The following is a 22,181-nucleotide window of genomic DNA, read 5'->3' as shown; positions in this document are numbered from 1 at the left end:
TTAATTACTAGCACCACACCTGTGAGGAGTCGTTCTGGAATGCCTCATCTTGCTTACAGATAAAATGTGTTCCTCCTTCCTTTAAAGTAAATGCAGGAATACCATCAATGAACAATATTCTTTTACCAGTCATGTCTGAAAAAAAAAAAAAGGTGTTATAATTTGAAAATTTAAAGATACTCCTATTGTTTAGAATCTACAACTTGGAGGGTTTATAATGAGGTGCAAATGCAATGGTGGATTTATTTTTATTTTTTCATATTTTTATTGATTTCAGAAAGGAAGGGAGAGGAAGAGATAGAAACATCAATGATGAGAGAGAATCACTGCACGCGCCCCCCTCCCCCCCCCTTTCCCCCCTCCCCCCCTCCCCCCTCCCCCCCACCCCCCCGGGATCAAGCCCGAAACCCAGGCATGTGCCCTTGACTGGAATTGAACCTGGGACCCTTCAGTCTGTAGGCCAACACTCTATCCACTGAGCCAAACCAGCTAGGGCTGTAATGGTGGATTTAAAATACAAGATACTTATTATGGCCAGGCATTTAGTTATATTGTACATTTCTATGCAATAATAACATTTTTAAAGAAAAGTGATGCTAACAGATGTAATTCTAATACCATTTTTATTCTTTAGAGAACCTAGGAAAAGATATGTCAATTAAGAATGAGTATAAAGTTTTTAGAAAAATAGATGGCAGGAGATAAAGTTAGAATAGTAGTATTAAAAATGAGTCCCCGTGAGAAGTTACTAAGCTGTTAGGTATCACTGAGGTACTTCCTGGAGGCTTTTTCTTAAAAAGATAAGAACTTACTTAAGGTTTCTGGAGTATTGTGTAACTCTCCATTAATTTCTAGGTATCTGGTGACCCATCTCATGGGGGCTGATCTGAACAACATTGTGAAATGCCAGAAGCTTACGGATGACCATGTTCAGTTCCTTATCTACCAAATTCTCCGAGGTCTCAAGGTACAGACAGTACTAGTAATACTTTTGAGACATGAAATTCTCTCTCTTCTATTTAGGACTTAAGGGGGTTGGGGGAGTGAGACCAAAAAAAACTTGTCTCGTGAAACATTTAGAACACTCCCAAAATCACTAGTACAATCATAGAATTATGAAGCCCTGTGTTTACTCAATGACCACAATTACCAGCATATGGCCAATCTTGTTTCTCTTGTAGTCCCCAAGCACTGGATTATTGTAAGGCAAGTCTATCTCATTCCACCCAAAGATACTTCAAAATGCATGTCTGAGAGTGGAGGACTCCTCATTATTACACCTAAACAGTAGTAATAATTTCTTGATATAATCTAATATCTGGTCAGAGTCACGTTTAAACTTTAAAAACTTCCTTAAGGAGGCTAACTTATTTGTGAGAGGGGCAGATAAACAGTGTTTAAAATTAAATCCCTTGATATTTAGCCACTTTGAATCCTCATTGAGCTATAGAGAACCAACTGGAAATAGATTGAAAGCACTGTTTCACTCATTACTTCAGCTTTGAGTCAAGTTCATGGTGTGGAAATCATAGTTATGATAAATGCATAGACTAATAATAATTACTTGTTCTGATTTCTAATCCCATAGTTTATACTAGCAGTTCTTACTGTTTCCTGAAAATGTACTTTAAATAAGTCATAATGTGGCAGTGGGAGGTTGGCAATGACTTCTTATTTAACTGACTCTTTTCTATTTCACAGTATATACATTCAGCTGACATAATTCACAGGGTATGTCTTGTGTTTTTTATTAAATTATTTTAGGGAACTGGTGGCGGGGGGAGACTGTCATTTAGCCAAGATCATTGATTAACTGTAACTTTACTCTAAATTTAAATTGATTAAAAAAAGAAGATGTATAGCTTTTACCAATTTAAGGCTAGTTAGGACTAGATAGTGACTACAGAATGGAAATTGTCTGTTTATGGCTGGGTGAAGTCTTAATTTTATGTTAGGATCTAAGGAGAGAATTCATTGTGCACCACAAAGCTGTTCCTGTCCTCTCTGTCCTTCCCCCTAGGACCTGAAACCTAGTAATCTAGCTGTGAATGAGGACTGTGAGCTGAAGGTAAGGGGAAGAGACGGTGGGAAATAGTTGTTTCACTTTGTAATTACAGGTTTGATAAACCAGGCACATTTATACAGGGAATGGTTATATAAGCCATGACTTTGTATCTGAAAAGTCATTTTGCCCTCAAGAATATCAAACTTTGATATTTAAACCATAGATTTAGTAAGCTTTAGTTTTTGTGTGTATGGTTTTTTAATATGTTTTTATTGATTTTAGAAGAGGGAGAGAGAGATAGAAACATCAATGATATGAGAGAATCATGGATTGGCTGCCTCCTGCACGCCCCACACCGGGGATTGAGCTAGCAACCCAGTATGTGCCTTGACTGGGAATCAAACCATGACCTCCTGGTTCATAAGTCGATGCTCCACTACTGAGCCACGCCAGCCTGGCAGCTTTAGTTTTAAATGACATTGAAGGTGGCATTAGGTATCTTGTTTTCATTCTAAAAGTTAAATTTGAAATTTAATATATTAGTTATAATAAAGGAAAATTATAGTCTGAACTAGAGGCCTGGTGCACGAAATTCGTGCATGGGGGAGTGTGTCCCTCAGCCCAGCCTGCACCCTCTCAAATCTGGGACCCCTCTCACAATCTAGGACTGCTGGCTCCCAACTGCTCGCCTGCCTGCCTTCCTGATTGCCCCTAACCGCTTCTGCCTGCCAGCCTAATCACCCCCTAACCACTCCCCTGCCAGCCTGATTGATGCCTAACTGCTCCCCTGCCAGCCTGTTTGCCCCTAACTGCCCTCCCCTGCAGGCCTGGTCACCCCTAACTGCCCTCCCCTGCAGGCCTGGTCACCCCTAACTGCCCTCCTCTGCAGGCCTGGTACCCCACAACTGCTCTCCCCTGCAGGCCTGGGTCCCCCCCAACTGCCCTTTCCTGCAGGCCCGGTCGCCCCCAACTTCCCTCCTCTGCTGGCCTGGTCACCCCTAACTGCCCTCCCCTGCAGGCTTGATCGCCCCCAACTGTCCTCCCTTGCAGGCCTGGTCCCTCCCAACTGCCCTCTCCTGCTGGCCATCTTGTGGCAGCCATCTTGTGTCCACATGGGGGCAGTCATCTTGTGTGTTGAAGTGATGGTCAATTTGCATATTACTCTTTTATTATATAGGATATCAAGTAAGCAGTCCTGGAGAGATAATTATTAGATTAAATTGAAAAAAATTGGCAGAAGCCTTTTCATTCAAAATAGTTCAAATAAGAGATAAATAAATTGTCTATAAAGAGCAAGCAGCTCTGGAATTTCTTTGTTTCATTTCTTTTTTTAATATATATTTTTTAATTTTTCAATTAAAGTTGACATACAATATTATATTAGTTTCAGGTTTCATTTCATCTTTTACTCAAATTTTAAAACATAATTTACATACAGTAAAATGCATCCTTTTAAGTGTACATTTGACAAATTTATATATCCATGTAACCACCAACTCAGTTATGATAAAAAACATTTCCAACACTTCAGAAAGTTCCCTGTGCCCCTTCCTAGCCGATCTTCACCCCTCTGCCCCTAACTAATCCTGGCTACAGACGATGGCCGACCTGTTTTCTGACACTACAGGAAGATTTATCTTTTCTGGAGTTTCATGCAAATAGAATCATACAGTATTTGTGTGTGTATGTGTGTGTGTCTGATTTTTGCTTAGTATAATATTTTTGAGATTCATTTGTATTGTGTGTTTCAATAGTTCATTCCTTTTTTTATTGCTGAGTAGTATCCATTTTATGAATATACCACAGTTGGTTTATCCATCCATCCATCTGTCGGTGGACATTTGTTTCAGTTCTAGTTTGGGGCTATGTAAAGCTGCTATGAACATTCATGTGTTAGCTGTTGTGTGAACATTTCTTTTCATTGCTCTTGGGTAAATACCTAGCAGTGGCATTCTTATTTTGCTTTTAGTAATTTCATTTTTCAAAGTACTTGCTGTGTTTCTCATGCATTCTGAACATAGACCGGGATATATGTTTATGAATGTACTATTTTGTTCTCCCTTTTTATAGGATTTTTTCATCCTGCTTTACAAGTCTTAGGAGGTTGAATCTTTCAGCACCTGACTTCTCTCCTTTTCCTTAGATCTTGGATTTCGGACTGGCTCGACACACAGATGATGAAATGACAGGCTATGTGGCCACCAGGTGGTACAGGGCTCCTGAGATCATGCTAAACTGGATGCATTACAACCAGACAGGTATTGCTTACATTGGTTATTTAGGGCCTATTAATGCCATCTTGGGTGTATTTGGGATTTTCAGAAGTAGAGATAGTGGGAATAGGAGGAAACATCTTTTCTTCCCTCAGTGATCCCTTTAAAGTCCACAAATAGGAAATATTTCAGTAGCTCAGGTAAAGTGGAAGTTTTAATACACAGTTTTCAAATTTTGTGATTTAGCAATTAAGTTTTTATTTATTTAGATTTTCAACTTATTCTGAGTATTTTTACCTGAAGACAATGGTTAGTAATCTTCACCTCTCAATATTGGGAGAATCTACGATTTCTATTAAGAAGAAACTTTTGCTCCTTTGTACAACAGCTTATTTCTCTTGCCGTAATTATGTTTGGCCTTATCCTACCTATGAAGCCCTTTACTGGAGTGAAGGTCTTAATAAGCTTACTTATTCCTGTAAAAAGGAGTATGATTGTTTAAACCAGATGCCTTAAATATTCGTGTGAGTGTTTCGCCCTTAGTTACAGTTTCACTGGGAGCCAAGCCTGATAATAGTGACATCGTATGCACTGTTACTTCTCTTTCCAGTTGATATTTGGTCGGTGGGATGCATAATGGCCGAGCTGCTGACTGGAAGAACGTTGTTTCCTGGTACAGACCGTATCCTTTGAAAGTTTGGGTTCTTGTTTTTTAATTGTATCCCAGTGTCTGTGGGAGTATATGACTTTACCTGTCTCTAGGGAAGGTTCTCAGATACTTGCTTTTATAGTCCAGATATGCACATGAGATCTGCCCCTTGGCAAGAAGAGGCTTCGGTTTACTTTTGTGAGTTTGAAAAATTCCTCATCAGCTGCAAAACCCTTTAAAGCTTTCATGTCATCATTTTGCAGTGAGTTTAAGATTATATTCATATTCAGCGACCTGAAGGTATTAGTCTGCTTGTACAAATACTTAATGAGCACAAATACCCAATTTATAAATCAGGGGTGTCTCTTTATGTTTGGTTTACATATTAAAAAGGCTATATTTGGTCTCTGTAATGATATACCTGCTTGTTATATTTTTTTACAAAAATAATAGAAGAAGTAGTAGTAAGGTCACCCTGTTTTGTGTGCCTTTTTTTTTTCAGCACAACTTAATTTTTATCCCAGATAGTAGTCAAACCTTAATTTACTTCCAGACTTACTGTCTAGTTTGTGATTTATCATGGCCTCTTTATTTTAGCCCTTTCCTGTCTGCTGCATGCCTGCTTCACGGTTTAGTATTAGCATCAAAATGTGCTTTGTTGGAACTCCCATTGGTTCCACGGGGTGAAGATGTGTAGGTGAGAAGGAATGTTGAAATAATATTCTAGAATTAGGGTGGGAGATTTTTGTGAACTTCATGGGACTAGCCTTCAGGTGGTTAGGTGGCCTCCAGAGGCCTGCGTTCACCGGCTTCAGTCACCTGAGACCTGGAAGCAGTTTGTCCCCTCACCTACGCCAACTGTGGTTTATAAACCAGAATGTCAGTTTACTTGCATTGCAGTTTGGGATATGCTTCTATGGTGACAGATGTTCATGTTATCTGTCCACATGTTCTGTCTCCTTCCAGAGGAAATGTACTTTCCTGGTGACCCTCGGGGAAGCTGTATTTTCCTGGGTCTCACTGGATGGATAGGGCTCAGCCTCCTTCTGTTTAGCTCACTTATGGCTCCTCATCTCCAGATTTGAAGTTAGTTTAATACCTGTGTTTCTCCTTTGTCTGTGCTTCATTCACCTTGAATCTGTTTCTTCAAAATTGGGGGTAAACATTACAGCCCGAGCTAATTGGGGAAAATTTGTATTTCTCCTTTTCCTCAGGTACACAGTTCAGAGTCCCGCCCTGAAGTCTGTCCTCCGAGCACAGTGCTCTAATGCTGTCCTCTGCTCACCTCTCCCCTTCTTCCTCTCTAGCTGTCTCTCCATCTACCTTCAGGAGACACTGACACCTGCACGCACACTGGCAGGGGAGAGAGCGCTGTTCTGGAGCCAGACTTCTGGGTTTACCTGGGAGCTCTTTTACTCCAGCTGTGTGACCTTGACCAGTTTCCCTTTCCCTTTCTCTCGGTTTCCTGAACTATAAATGCTGATAATAGTACTACCAGTACCTCCCACAGTGCTGTGAGAATTCAGTGAGATAATACCTGGGAACTGCTTAGCACAGAGCCTGTCGGGAAACGTTAGCCATCTTCTTCATTAGTGATCATTGGGAAGCAGTTTCTCCCTTCATCTTTGCACTCTGTTGTCTACCTATGAATCACTAAGCAAGACTTTCTGCTGTATTTAAATTGGTGGCCGGTAGTAAAGGATGGATCCGCTTGGCAGGCTGCTATTAGAAAGGTTTCTAAGCAGTTGTGGCCTGTGGCTCACCTTGGAGACGCTGCCTACTCCCTGCTGCTCGACCCTTTGAGAATGCTGACTTGCACCTTCTAAGACTCCTTCCCTTGTATGCATTCTTCTTTCCTCCTCTGAACTTCAGACAGAAAACCTGGCATTCCAACTTTTTACTAGGTGATTCTTTTTTTAATATATGTGAATTTATTTCACAATTCTTGTGTTAGTAATGCACTGTTTTCTACTTGGCTCTTTTTGAGGCAGATCAAATTCAAAAGGTTTATATTTGTAACATCCATCACTCCCTTCTTATCAGTTGCCCTCTCTGTGGATATAGCTTTGGTTGCCTGACAAGGAGAGAGGGAAATGTTTTCTGTTATTTTTTTTTCTTGCCTGAAGTGTACAGTCGCTTCTATTCTAGCACAGTGGTTCTTAACTCCCCTTGTGCATCAGAATACTTTGGGGAGCTTTAAAAACCTCCCGAGGCCTGGGCACCACTGCAGACTCCACTTCGTTGGTGTGGGTGAGTGCCCAGGCCTTGTAAGAGTGAAGTTCCACTTGATTCTTGTGTGCAGCTGGTGTTGAGTGCGATTAGAGTTTAACCCAATTGACTTTTAGTTTTAACCTTCTGGCTGATCCTTTTGAGCAGTCTACCCTCATTTTTTTTATTTTTTATTTTTTTTAGGTACCAATGAGATCAGGAGGTTAAGAATCTAGAATTACAGAGAAAGATGTTGGAAAACATCTAGTTGTACTCCCTGTGTTTATAGATGAGGAAGCTAAGACCCAGAGAGTATACATCCAAACCTGTTACCAGGTCACAGTTTCTTTCCAATGTTCTGTTTGTTGTCTAGTCCCCTAATTTCTAGAACTCCTCTTTTTAAAACCTTTGGAGAATGTGCTGCCTCCACACACTCTTCTTCCTTTGCCCAGAAAGACATGCTGCTACTGCCTGTTGGGATTTTTAAGTGCATCCGAATGCTGAGGGAACCGCTAGAGCATGCTCTTTATTTGAGTACACAGTTTTCTGTTTTCCTCACTTACTGATCATCTTGCATTTGGAACTGGTGATTTTAGCTTTAGATAAGAACTGAGTAATAGACCTTTCTGTGGTGTTGCAAATGTTTTGTATCTATGCTATCCAGTGTGGTGATTGGTAGCCACCAGCCACATGTGGCTAGTGAGCACTTAAAACGTGACTAGTGTGACTGAGGAACTAAATTAAAAATATATTTGTGGTAAAATGTATTCACATAAAAATTTATCAATTATACTTTTTTTGTGGTAAAAATAAGCGTAACATAAAATTTATTACTGTGACCATTTTTAAATATACAATGCAGTGGTGCTAATTATATTCACAAAGTAATATAACTATCACCACTCTCTAGTTCCAGAGCACATCATCACACCAAACAGAAACTCTGTACCCATTCCTCCCTCTCGCAGCCTCTGGTTACCTCACTTCTACTTTCCATCTCTATGAATTTGCTTATCCTAGATATTTCATATAAGTGGAATCCACACTGTATCTGTCCTTTTGTGTCTGGATTATTTCACATAGCATGTTTTCAAGTTTCATCCAGTTCTAGACTGTATAGAAATTTGTTCCTTTTTATGGCCGAATACTAGTCCATTATATGTATACCAGAGGCTCAGGGTGCACCGGTGGGGTCCCTTGGCCTGGCTTGTGGGGATCGGGCTGAAACCGGCTCTCCAACATTCCCCAAGGGGTCCCAGATTGTGAGAGGGCACAGGCCAGGCTGAGGGACCCCACCAATGCACAATCAGGGCTGAGGAGAGACTGAGGGAGGGCTCCAGGGCATGTCTGGCCCAGTCCCAAGTCCCAATTGGTCAGACCCCAGCAGCAAGCTAACCTACCTGTCTGAGTGTCTGCCCCTGGTGGTCAGTATGAGTCATAGCAACTAGTTGAACGAATGATCGGACACTTAGCATATTAGGCTTTTATTATATAGGAGATTACATTTTGTTTCATCTGTTCCTAGGCACAGGTGGTTTCTACCCTTTCAGCTATTGTGAATGGTACTGCAATGAACATTGGTGTGCAAGTACCTGTTTGAGTCCCCACTTTTAATTCTTTTGGGTATATACCTAGGAATGGAATTTTTGGGTCATATGGTAATTCTATGTTTAGTTTTTTTAGGAATTGCCAAACTGTTTTCCATAGCGGCTGCACTATTTTATAGCCCACCCGTGATGTATGAACAATTTCTACACATCTTATCTTCACCAATACTCATTTATATTGTTTTCCTTTTCTTCTCTCTCTCTCTTTCTTTCTCTCTCTCTTTTTCTCCCTCCCTTCCTTACTAGTATAGTCATCCCAGTAGGTATGAAATGTTATCTCTATGTGGCTTTGATTTTCATTTCCCTAATGACCAATAATGTTGAGTATTTTCTCCTGTGTTTACTGTCCATTTATGTGTGTGTATATATATATATTGAGAAATATACTAGTATATCAAATCCTTTACCCATTTTTTAATTGGGTTGTCTTTTTGATGTTGAATTTTAGGAGTTCTTTATATATTCTGAATAGTAAACCTTCATTAGATATATGATTTGCTAATATTTTCTCCCATTCTGTGGATTGTCTGTTCAGTTTATTTATTTTTAATCCTCACTTGAGGATCTGTTTATTGATTTTGAGAGAGAGAGAGGAGAGCAGGAGAGAGAATCATTTATCAGATCTATCAGTTGCCTCCCATATTTGCCCCAACCGGGGATCAAACCCGCAACCTTTGGTGCATGGGGATGACGCTGCAACCAACTGAACCACACCAGTCAGGGCTATTCACTTTCTTGATATTGTCCTTTGATGCAGAGAAGTTTTCATTTTGATAAAGCTACAGTTCATCTGTTTTTTTCTTTTGTTGCTCATGTTTTTGGTGTCATCTAAGAATTTATGACCAGATTTAATATCATGAAGATTTATTATTTTCTACTTAGAGTTTTGTGGGTTTATCTGTTATACTTGGGTCTTGGATCCATGTTGAGTTAATTTTCTATATGATGTGAAGTTAGGGGTCCAGTTTTATCTTTTGCATGTGGAAATTCAGTTGTTCCCAGCACCATTTGTTGAAGAGAATATCCTTTCCCCCATTGAATGGGCTTGGCACGCCTGTCAATGATCAATTCTATGCCATTGGTCTGTATATTATCTTTATAGCAGTACCATAGTTTTGATTACTGTAGTTTTACGGAAAGCTTTGAAATCAGGAAGTGTAAGTCATTCAACCTTGTTCTGATTTTCAAGACCTTTTATTTGGCTCTTTGGGCTTCCTTATAATTCTATATGAATTTGAGGGTGTGTTTTTCCATTTCTGCAAAAAAGCTGTTGCAATTTTTATAGAGATTGCATTGAATTTTTAGATCACTTTGGGTAATATTGACATCTTAACAATATTAAGTATTCTTTTCCAGGAACAGGTGAGGTCTTTCCATTTATGTAGGTCTTTAATTTCTTTCATGTTTTATAATTTTACCCCCCCCCCTTTTCTCTCTCCCTCTCTCCCTCCCTCTCTCTCTCTCTCTCTCTCTCTCTCTCTCTCTCTCAGATGTTTCTTTCTAATGAATTGACCATTACATTTCCCAAGTTCTGAAATGGCCAACAGACCAGAGAAAGACATTTCTTTAGGCCCCTGCTTGAAACCAGCAGCTTCAGCAAACTTGATTCAGAGCCAATGTATTTTATAATTTTAGTGGACAAATCTTTCACCTTCTTGGTTAATTTAGTCTTAGGTATTTTCTTCTTTTAGATGCTATTGCACATGGAATGCTTTCTTTATTCCCTTTTCACTTTGTTCATTGTTGGTATATAGAAACAAAACTGATTTTTGTTTGTTGCTCTTGTAACTTGCAATTTTGCTCTATTTGTTTATTAGCTCTAGTAGCTTTCTTGTGGATGCTTTGGTATCTTCTATGTCATCTGTGAAGAGATAGTTTTACTTCTTCAATAACTATTTACATGCTTTTTCCCCCTCTTATCAACTGGCTCGGCTAGAACTTCCAAATATAGTGTTGAATAGCAGTGGTGAAAGTGGGCATTCTTGTCCTCTCCTTATCTTAGAGAGAAAACTTTCAGTCTTTCACCACTGAGTATGCTTTTAGCTGTGCATTTTTTCATGAATGCTTTTCTTCATGTCAAGGAAGCTTCTATTCATAGTTTTTTTGTGTGTTGTTTTTTTTTTTTTTTTGTTGTTGTTGTTTTAATCCTCACCCTAGGAAATGTTTTACTGATTTTAGAGAGAGGGGAAGGAGGAGAGAGAGAAACATTGACGTGTGATCGCTTGCCTCCCGTATGCATCCCTCCACCCCCCTACCCTTCCACCCCCACCGGGGATTGAACTAAAAACGTAGGTATGTGCCCTGACTGGGAATCGAACCAGTGATCTTTTGGTGTATGGGGACAATGCTCCGACAGACCGAGCCACACTGGCCAGGGCTATTTATAATTTTATGAGTGTTTTTATCTGATCTGAATTTTAAATTTCATTAGACTTTATTTAAATTTAATCACATGATATTACTGGTATTGTATTGTATTGTGCAGTTTTAGATCTCTGCAAGTCTTTCCATTTCACCTTTTCATTTTTTGTGTGATTAGTCTTTTTCTTGAGAGATTCCTTTGGTACTGGCTGTTACTAATCTCTGGAGTTCTCCTTAAGATATAGGAGTTATTAATTTTTGTCTTAAAGCTAACTATATATTGCTAGGTCAGAAATTATTCTCATTTGTGACTTTGCAGACCCTTCCAACTAACTCAAAATAGAATTGTAATTTTTTTTAAAGAATGAAGCCCTTCCTTTTGAGTCTAGTTGACTGGGTACATCAAGTGGACACAGCTGACAGAACTTTACACTAGAAGAAAGTGAGGATCCAGAATGTCTCTTCAAGTATAGGATAGTTAGAAAATGTTATTACTAATGCTTGAGTCTGCAGCCTAAGGAAGAGAGAAAATGAGATTCATAGCCCTGTTACACATCACATACTGCGTTCTCTTCCAGGGGGCACAACCTAGGTTTACTGCTGTTTTCCTTCCTAGGTGAATATCCCCCATGTATAAAACTTTTTTCTCCTTTTTGTATTTTAATAGAAATGGTTCCCTTATGACATTAACTGGAGGGTAATGGGGCTGTTGAGTTACACTCCACTTGCCATCAGCTAGCTGCTCTGCTCCATGTCACTTTCCCTAGTGTATTAAATTTACTCCTTACTCTCTTCATTTCATCTCTTTTTTAAGACACTTTATGAAATACTTCAGACATAAAAAAGACAATGAATAGCCCGGCTAGCGTGGTTCAGTGGTTGAGCGTCAGCCTATGAACCAAAAGGTCACCAGTTTGATTCCCAGTCAGGGCACATGCCTGGGTTGTGGGCTCAATCCCCAGTAGCGGGCTTTCAGGAGGCAGCCGATCCATGATTCTCTCTCATCATGGATGTTTCTCTCTCTCCGTCGCCCTTCCTCTCTCTGAAATCAATAAAAATCTGTATTAAAAAAAAAAGACAATGAATAATAAATGAACCTCTGTGTTCATCTGACCCAGATGATGAGATAAAACTTTGCCCGGGGAGCTAGAACTTCTGGTGTACCCCCCCTTCCCAACACACTTTCTCCTTACTTCCAGACGATGGCTTCAAATGTTCTTTCTCGTTTTTAAAAAGTGTCCTAATAAATGTTAGAGAAGAAAAATACTAAGTTGTTACTTGCCTTTCCTTCTCTAATTTAAGAATATATTTTTCCAGAAAAAGCTAGAATCCTCAGGTTTGCTCACAAACCTAGAGTACTTTAAGGAATTTTCTTTGGCCCTAACTGGCTTGGCTCAGTGGATAGAGCATTGGATTGCAGACTGGAAGGTCCCGTGTTTGATTCCGGTCAAAGGCACATGCCTGGGATTTGGGTTCAATCCCTGGTGGGGGGCATGCAAGAGGCAGCCAATCAATGATACTCTCTCATCATGGATGTTTCTATCTCTCTTTCCCTCTCCCTTCCTCTCTGAAATCAATAAAAATATATTTAAAAATAAATAAATATATAGATAAAGGAATTTTCTTTGTATAACAGTGAAACAACTGTTTTAATGACCAAGAAGAGAATCAAGTCAATTTGCATAGGGCTCATTTTGGCCCAGCCTATCTGTCACCATGAGGATTTCCCTCCCTCCAAAGACCAGTGTTCTAGCTTTGCCCCATACAGAGTTGTTGTTTTTTTAATTGAAAATTGCTGCCCACAAGCAGTAGTAGTCGCAGATAGGCCCTGCAACTAGTTCTTTTATTCATCTTCAACTCTTCAATCTGTGGAGGTTTCTAGAAAATGCCTAGCACACTTAGAACTAACTAAACATCCTTCTTACTTTCCCTCTAGTTCCCCCACTATTCCTTCTAGTTTCCTTTCACTTTTGTTACAAAGTACCTAAAGAGTAATTGTAGGCTGAAGTCATATTTGCATCTCTTCATGTACAGTATTTTTATCTCTTTATGTTTTAGGAAGTATCAGGAAATTTATGATTTAAATTTTGACAATGTGGTCATTATAATTAAAATATATTTTTAACTAACAGAAAAATAACAGCATTTGGCGGGGGGGTTGTTAAACCTATTAAGAAGGATGGCTTGCTGTGGAAATAACTGTCATATGTGGTAAATTTTGCTTTGCTTTGCTTATATAGCTACTTGAAGCTCCTTCTGGCCTTAACTGCCTGGACACATTGTAGTGGCTGGTACTGCTGAAGACTGACCTGTGTTTCAGTGGATTTGCCAGCTCTTGGAGAACCTATGGTGATGTCCTTTGAGGTTTGCATGCTTTGACTTCCTTCACGCAAGTGCTTTTAGCTGCTAAGTAGTTTTTTTTTGGCATTGTGTGTTTACTAATCTCCTAAGTATTGACTGTCATGCTCTTCCAACTCTCTTTGTCCATAGCCCTCACACACTAATGCGCAGCATTTGTATCTCTTTATGGTGTAAACACTTCAGATGGAATGTTTGAGAACTTATTAGGCCCCACGTTAGATGATGCAATTTTTCTTGACTGTTTTTCTGTGTGTAGACTTTATACAGAGTCTGGTTCTTCTAGATTTTGAGGGCAAGGCAGAGGGGTGGCGCTGAGTTGAAAAGTATAGTATAGAAAATGTTTTCAAATATATCCATATTTACTGAGCCTACTTTGTGGAAGGTGCTGGGGATAAGATGGTACCTGTCCCCTAAACCAGATGGTCATACTCAGTGGAAGGTGAATTACAGAAGTTATTTGAACAAATTTTCACTCTTTGATTATAAAACAAGACAGTGACTTAAAAAGTACTATATTAGAGGTATTACTAAGTTAACGAGAAGAAGCAGGGATTCATTTGAACTCAAGATAACCAGGAAGACTTCGTGGCAGAGTTGTTATTTGAGCAGAGCTTTGAAGAGTAAGAGAAAAGGCTTGGTAGGAGGGGAGAATGGAGAGTAGTCCTGTTTGTACTTGGGTAAATAGGAAGTTGGAAGCTTAGACGTGCCTGGAACATTCGTTGTGAATTGAAGCATTGGGTGCATTAAGGAATAGTAGTTTGAGGCAGAGTCAGAAGAGAAGCCTGATGCCAAGTCAGAGAGGCCATGAATGTGAGGTGAGGAACTGGGAGAAGGACACAGTCCCGCCTCAGTGCTGCAGTGAGCCCTCCAGTGTGTGGAGTGAAGGAGGGTGTTGAGAACTCACACCCAGGAGTCTTCTGTCTCCTCGGGAGCTTGAAGTTGACTTGTTCTCAGTAGTCAAAACTCTCCGAAACAAGACACCCAATCTCAGCGTTACTTCCAGAGGTTAGTTTTGATGAATTTATCATAAAAGTACCTTTTTGAGAGCTGAGGGAGTCTAGTATTTGTTTTTCATATGCAATATATTTTATCTTTTGAGGTAGCAGCCTAGTTAAATTTACTTCTGAAGAGTTTAAATAAACTAAATGTATGCAAACGGAATCATTTTACATGAGCAGAAAGGATTCTGTATTAAATTCTATTGTTACATAGTTAATTTGATTATTTTAGAGCAAGATGGTATGCATTCTTTTCTCTGCTCTGTCTTCATTAACGTATGCTTTAAAAATTTTCTCATCAACTAAGAAATAAGTACTGAACATTTAACCTCCAGAACACATTAACTTCTGCCATTTGCAGATGACAGAATTCTCTATTCTTAATTCAGAAGTATCTTGTGTAAGTGGACTTGTTTATAATTTCTAGATATAAGTTTTTTAGGTCTAGGATGGGGTTCTGCAAACCTTTTCTTAAAGGGCCAGATAGTAAATATTTTAGTCTTTGGGGACCATGTGGCTTCTGTTGTGTCCAGTGAAAGCAGTCATAAACAGTACATAAATGGACAGGCAAGGCTGTGTTCCAGTAAAGTGTCATTTTCAAAGCAGACAGCAGGTTGGGGTTTGCTGACTCCTGTCTAGAATTTTCTTCCACGTAAGCCAATTTCATATCTGGGGAAGTAGGAGAAAAAAAAAAAGGGCAAGATGCCAGTGATATTATTGCATAAGTAATTCCTGTAACTTAGGCAACAACTGTGACTTGCAGCAGCCATTATTTTCAAGTTACATTGTGTTGCCTTTATTTGTATAACCATAAGAAAAAGTATTTCCTTCCTCCTTCTCTCCATCCTGTTCTACCTTCTCTGCAAATATTTTGAGTGCCCACAGACAGCAGGCGTTAGACTGAGCACTGGAGATGCGGGTGGACAGGCAGAGTGGCCCCTTCCCCAGAGAGCTGCCGATCAGTAGAGGTGGCAGGCAGTGAGCAAAAAGTGTTTAAAGATTGTGATGAACGCTATGATGTTGTCAAGCATCATGCTGAGACAGATAATGGAAGTGGGGGCTTCTTTATAGAGTGTTGGAGAGGCTTTCTGGGGAGGTGAAGTTTAAGCTGAGACTGAGGTTGAGAAGGACCTAATCATGCAAAACCTGCAGGGATCAGAGGTAGTCATCCTCCCATTCTGTCCCCTCGAATGCCAGTTAGACGTGGTAAACTACTCAAATTTTCACAGAGATTATTAAAAGCTACTTTATAAGATTTCCCCCCCTCGTTTTCATGCAAGGCTAAAAGCAGTAAGAACAAATGGGAGTTTTTGTCTTCTCATTAATATGTGCACATACATTCTGAGGGTACTTGAAGACTTGGCTACCAGAATAGAGGTTTGGCACTGGCCTACGATTTAGAACCTTTGGGATGTGTGAGGTTTGTTCTTGTTTTTATAAGGTTAAAACCTCATCAGTCCTGCTTCATTACGGCACTCCTGGAGGTCATACAGGTGCAGTGTGGGAGTGAGGCCTTCTGCTGGCTGTCACTCACAGTTCTCTGCCTGCTGTGGCCAGGGCAGAGGGAGAGGCATTCCAGAGGAATGCTCAGTGGTTGGGCTCTGGGATCTGCACAGGCCCTGCCACATTACAAGCTCCTAGGTCAGGCCTCGGGGATAGTTACAGGGGGGCTGGTCTACCCTGGCTCCTGTGCTCTGCTGCCTTGTTCTGTAGCCTCTGTTTACCACTGCTCTGGCTTAACTGGCTACTGATGTTTTGGTGGAAGGTGAAGAGGTAGGTGTGGACTGAGCATCTGGATGGAGGGAAGCTCTCGTGTTTCGCCTGCTGTCTCTGAGCTCAATACCCAGCTACAGTCGCTTCACTTTACTAATAGGGGGTGTGGACAGATGCACAGATGAAAGTACGTGGGGTGTGTGGTAGCATTTTGAATCCTTGTACAGGAGGAGCATGTCCTACTTGAAGTGACCATCCTGCAGAAGCCTTAACTAGACAATTCACCATTTTGGCTTGGTTTTTCATTTTTGTCATTGGGGTATTTTGTTTGTTTTTGTTTTGTTTTGTTGTTTGTTTTTCATTTTTATTTTGTCCCAACATTTTCCTTTATAGTCCACCTTTAGATATTGATCAGTTGAAGCTCATTTTAAGACTCGTTGGAACCCCAGGGGCTGAGCTTTTGAAGAAAATCTCCTCAGAGTCTGTGAGTTGATGCTTTGATTGTAATTATCTGCCCTGTTGGGAGTCTGCAACTTGCCTTCTATCTGTACCTTGACTCGGGTGTGTTTTTAAGCACGTGTGCCCTTTGTTTGCTGAGTTCTGGATGAGGGTGTGTGTGTGTGTGTGTGTGTGTGTGTGTGTACACACACTTGCACACATACACACACACCCTCCTGGTCACATGCATGAGTGTGCTTTTTTTCCTATCTGGGTATGCATTAGATCACGGGGTCTGTATTGGGCAGTGGTATCCTAGTGGTAGTAAATGAGATTTGAAATTCTAATTCATTCCCAGAGGTTAGTGGAAAATTTATGTCTCTGTTTCAGCCCTGACTTTATCGTTCTCAGAGGTTTCCATGTAGTCAAGGGCTCTTCTCACTTTTGGGTTAGTGTTTGTGCTCAGATCATGTGGTTCACCATGGATTAGTCTACCATCAGCACTAAAAGAATGAAATGTACATTGCACGTTATTGCCCTTTTCCAGAAGTTCCTTGCTTTCTATTGGTTGAGAATAGACCACCTGCACACCTGCGTGTAAAGCATCAGTTCCTCTCTACCCAGTCCCCAGACCAGCAGAGGTTCCTCCTAACTCCTGCTGCCTCAGAGCCACAGGAATGGTGTTGTAAATCCTTCCTCCCACAGCCTGTCTTTGTAATTACAAATTGTAATAACCCGATAAAAAGCTTTGGCACAGTGCTTTCCTGCCTCCACACAGGCGTTGACAGAGAAGCCACTCTGGCTCCTTTGGCCATGATTTCCTGCTGTTGGGCAGGAGACGTGAGCGAAATCGTGAAAGCCCAGCCTGTCTCTCTTTTCCCTCTGTCTGCTGCCAGGCAGTGGATAGAAGGGGAAAGGCTGCAGTGGTGCCTTCCTGGGTTCTCCTCCTAGCATTTCTGACTGAAGCAGTCCCTTCGCCCAGTTGGGAAGACTGCTGGGTAGCTTGTGCAGGTGAGTTCAAACGGTTCATCATCTCCCTGTCAAATACAGACTGTTGTCATCTGGAATGTGTCTGGTACATTCCTTAAAAGGACCACAAAGCCCAGGGTATTTATGAATTTCCACTCTTAACGATATGTAAGAGAATGTACCGGCCCCATTTTATTTTATTTACTTATTTGGAACGATGAAGCAAAATCACAGAAAGGCTGTGACTTGCCTGAGTCGTGCACTGGGTCACTTGGCAGAGCCGAGCGTAGATCCCAGATGTTCTGAGAATGTGAGCTGAACCTGAATCTCAGGTGACTGCACATTGTGTGAAAGTCACTGTCAGAGTTGCCGACCACACTGTCAGCTCAGGGGAGTGTTTTCTTCTGCTTTATGAGATGCAGAAGCTGTATTAGAGCAGATATGAGGAGATGCTTAGAGAGGACACATGCTTTTTTGTTTTAAATGCCTTTGCTTAGGAAGATTGGCTGTTAGAGAGGACATGAGGGAGGAGAGTGGGGTTGAGAAGAAGTTTATTAATGAGCAGAGCTAATGAGACTAAGATAGCAGATTCATGCCACCTGGGGTGGCTACCACAACTCCTGCTCAGTCCCCTCCCACTCCTACCCACCCACCTGTAGATATGTGCCATTAGTCACAAGAATTTCTAAAAGAAAAGGTATGGGTAAAATAGTATTTACCTGTTATTAAGCCACCATTTATTCTTAAGAAAGAAACAGCACCAAGTGCCTGACTTAATATTGATGTCTTTATTTTTGGTGAATCAAACCACATTATCTATTACAAAGCTCTAGAGTTGGGCATAATAAAATTGGGTACCAGCATACAGAATTTACTCAAATAATATTGTACTGAGTATAGGAATAAGAACGGGTGGTTTGGTTTTTTTCCTACATAATTATGGTGAGTGGATAAAAGTAGGTTAAACATTCAGAAGGGTAGGCAAGATTAATTTGATGTTTAGTGATATTGCTCTAGTGCCAATTTATTTTAAAAGCACGTGATGTGTGGAACATGTGATATGAAAATAACAAAGCCAGGTGAGTAAAATTATTTAAAGGTTTTAAAAGTTTAAAATTAATTATTGAAGGAATGTAGTAAACAGAAAGGCAATAGCTATTTTCATTACTCCTGAAAAGCAGGGAAATAGTGTAGAAATTGAGTCAGTAAAGAGGAGGACATTCTGAGTAAGAGAACGCAGTAACAGATGGGCTGGTTGAGAACAAGTCAGGATGTGCCCCAAGAGACAGGATGAATTGGCCCAGATGGATGGCTAAGGAGATAGACTTCTTTTGGTTGGTGACCCAGTACATATAGCAATTAGTGAAACAACAAAAATCCTATTAAGAAAGCAAAAAGAGCCGTTTCACTGACTCATTCTCACACTTTTCCCTAGAAATTTATTTTTTCTAACTCCTGACAAGAAGGGGATATAATAGCCTTTTTGGCTAAAGAAGACGAAACAGAAAATGTACAGGCCAAGTACATGGTGGGGCAAATGTAGGTTTACAGTTGTGAGTACATGAAACACAGTTTATTCTTGTATTGTTTATTAATCATTGTATTATTTTCCAGCGAACAGCTGTACACCTGTGTTTGCCCCCCCCGCCCCGAATTATTCATAGGAAAGAAGAGAGAGGTGGCAGGATTTTAACATTTTAAAACCCAATTGGCATTCTATTGCTGGTTTACTTACTGACCCCCTTTTGTTATTTCTCTTGGCATGCAGAGTACTGTTTGTTACGTCATTTGTTTAGAGGTAAATCTAAACTTTGTGTGAGAATGTTAAGAGACCTTCATCCCTCCTTTAGAATATGCTGGTGCATAAAAGGCAGGGTAGAACCAGCTCCTTTCTGATGGCCAACCTTACAGGTGTTTGTAGTAGTCTGACCACTAGGGAAATTGAGTTCAGGGATTGAGCTAAAGCAGAAAAATTACTGAGAGAAGCCACAAAGAAGTGAAATCACTTGACCAGGGTGCTTATGCAAATGATGCTGCAACCGAAGGGGGGTGTTAATAGTTAACAAGAAAGGGAGTATGACAAGGTTTTTATTGAATTGTGTTGAGGATTTTAAAAATCCTATCACCTCTGCTTTAACAGGAACACATGGTAAATGAACAGTCCTCCTAATATTTTCGAAGAGGGGAATTGTGTTAAAATCGATGGCACAGCTAAAGGAGTGTGGCTTGTGTATGTGCTTGTTTATGGTTCTGCCTCTGCCGAGTAATTGCACTGTTTTGCAAACGTCGTCCCAGCTATTTGTTAGCTGAGGTCAGTCTGGCCACGGGTTAAAACGACTGGAAGAAATCACTGTGGTATGCAGGCTTGGGACTTCTGTGACAGACAGCAGCCTGGAACTTCTCTTTTGTCTTTACCATTAGCTTCTAACTTCCCCCATGTTCCCTTTCTTCACTTACCTGTGTGTTTGTGGCATGTATTTTAAATGTACCACTACTAATGTCTCTGAAACTCGGCATTGCTTATCAACCCAACACCCACCCATGTCTTATATTGGAGGGGTGGAGATCACCAGAGCCTGTGCCTCAAAATTTAACCTTTTCCTTAAATGGGCACACTGGGTATATTCTTCTAAACTGAATTGAGTCAGCATTTTTTTAATCATCTCCATTGACCCACAAGCAAATGGGTTTTAGCCATCGGTACTTGGAATAGTTCTCTGGCTGGCATCCTGGATCAAGGGGCACCTCTTTCCAGGGATCCTGAAATATATGATGTTAAAGATGATGCTAAAACCACAGAAATTTGTTCTTATCTGCACGACCAGCCACTGGCTACATGCCTGGTAAGTCTCGTGCCGTTCACGGAATCATGCTTCAATATGCAGCCTTGGGCTCTGGCCTGGGGTGGGTGGGACTGGTGGGGAGTAGGTTTTCTATTTGTTTGGGGGTGGCTATTGGCCTTTTAAAACTTGAGTTGAAAGTTATTTTTTGCACTGTATGTTTGACAATGCCCTTGACTAGGCATCTAAGATATTAACCAGCTTCAGCAGATTATGCGTCTGACGGGGACACCCCCTGCTTATCTCATTAACAGGATGCCAAGCCATGAGGTGAGAACAATAGCCTGCACAGGGAATGCCCCTCAGACGGCCACATGCTCATTTGATTGCCACTATATAACCAACACACTTGTACTGTCACTGAATGCTTGCATGTGCCTTGAGGCCACTGAGGTACCGATGCCTGTGTGCTGCTGCACGATGTTGATATTTGGGATAAATTCTCATTCAATCCTGTGGATTGAGAATACAAGTTATAGACTTACATGTAGAAATGATATCACTTTTCTACTTGGGTTTTATGAGTTTAGTGCTCAAGAGGCTGTTCTGTCTTCTGGGTTCTGTGCCTGTGGCTAGGGCATGCTGCCATCTGTTGACTTGCAGCTGCAGGTATAGTTACTGAAGGCATTAGCATACTTCCCTAGTCATCATTTTTTTAATGACTAAAAGAGGATTCTTCATTTAAAAAACACTAAAATACCCAACCACTAATAAGTACTGTGTTCAAAAGAATACACAAATAATATAGAATAAATATGACTACCTATGTAGGGTGAGGTGCCTTTTTTACCAATTCTTAACTATTTAGTCTAACTCTAGTCCTATCATCAGAGATGGTTGGGGCACTTTTTTCTAAGGTGCCCTCACTTTCTGGGAGCCAGGTTGGCATCACAGAGGCCCTCCCCTTCAGCTACACGCAGCTCGTCTTTGTCTGATTTGTCTTGTTAGAGGGATGAGACAGACCTCTACATGAGACAGGCCTCTCCGTCCTCTGGTCCCTTCAGCTTCTTTCTCTGTGCTCAGGAGGAAGGGACTACAGCCATGCAGGTATTCAGTCCCTAGAACTTCCTTCTCGAATTAGAAAGATCCTCAGCTGCTTTTCACAGCGGGTCTTGCCTGCTCACTGCACATGTAATGAGAAGGTGAAGTTGCCCTAGCAGCCAGAACATTTTCTAACCTGTGTTTACGTGCACGTGTGTGCGCGCGCGCCCACATACTAAGTAGCCTTAAGTTGAAAAATTGTGAGGAGGTGGTTAAGATCGATTCAAAGAAGTTTTATCTCAACTACGCAGATAGTGGGATTTATTCATTGAAACAGGGAAGGTCATTGATGTAGTTTAACACCTAATATCTGGCGCCTGCATTATGAGTTATATTTGTATTTAGTGGTTATTCTCAAGACCAGTTTTTGGTTTTGCCTTGATTAGAGCTGTCAGTCCTTGAAAGAATTTGGCACCTTACATTCCCTAGAATGTAGCTCAGCAGTTGGGCAGTCGGCACATCCTTAGGTCACAAGAGCAGACTTCCCCCCCAACGGCAGCCATGGTACAGCCAGTGTCGCTGAGCTCCCTCAGGACCCAGTGCTGTGCTGAGTAGCGCTGGTTCGCATCGCCAGGCCTCGCTCCAGCACTGGGAGGTGGGCATTAGGACTGATCCCTTTTTACAGCTGAGGAACTCAAAACTCAGAGATAGTAAGTAACTTGCTCAACGGATTAAAGTCAAGATTCAAATTCAAGCCTGTCCCAGCCCAGGGACCAAACATAGAACAACCTATTGGTAATATAAATGTTGTTTGTTTTCTCTTGCTTGAGTAGCACAA

At 40.9% G+C, this 22,181-nt stretch overlaps 1 protein-coding gene across 3 annotated transcripts in view; it reads left to right on the top strand.

Moving 5' to 3' along the window:
• MAPK14 (mitogen-activated protein kinase 14) overlaps positions 1–22,181 on the top strand; it is a 64,874-nt gene that overhangs the window by 35,373 nt on the left and 7,320 nt on the right. The window contains exons 4-9 of one of the 3 annotated variants that reach the window (XM_080664960.1): positions 856–967; positions 1,702–1,731; positions 2,021–2,068; positions 4,149–4,263; positions 4,829–4,900; positions 16,520–16,599. In XM_080664960.1, coding sequence (XP_080521086.1) covers positions 856–967; positions 1,702–1,731; positions 2,021–2,068; positions 4,149–4,263; positions 4,829–4,900; positions 16,520–16,599 — 457 coding nt within the window. Of the gene's footprint in view, positions 1–855; positions 968–1,701; positions 1,732–2,020; positions 2,069–4,148; positions 4,264–4,828; positions 4,901–16,519; positions 16,600–20,552; positions 20,633–22,181 lie in introns of all 3 variants that reach the window. The other 2 variants (XM_080664961.1, XM_080664962.1) reach the window with 2 other exon arrangements.

This window comes from Plecotus auritus (assembly GCF_963455305.1).
Source record: "Plecotus auritus genome assembly, chromosome: 4".
In the NCBI taxonomy this organism is placed as follows: Eukaryota; Metazoa; Chordata; class Mammalia; order Chiroptera; family Vespertilionidae; genus Plecotus; species Plecotus auritus.
Note: the sequence above shows the minus strand (reverse complement) of the source record. Positions and strands in the feature narration are given on the sequence as shown.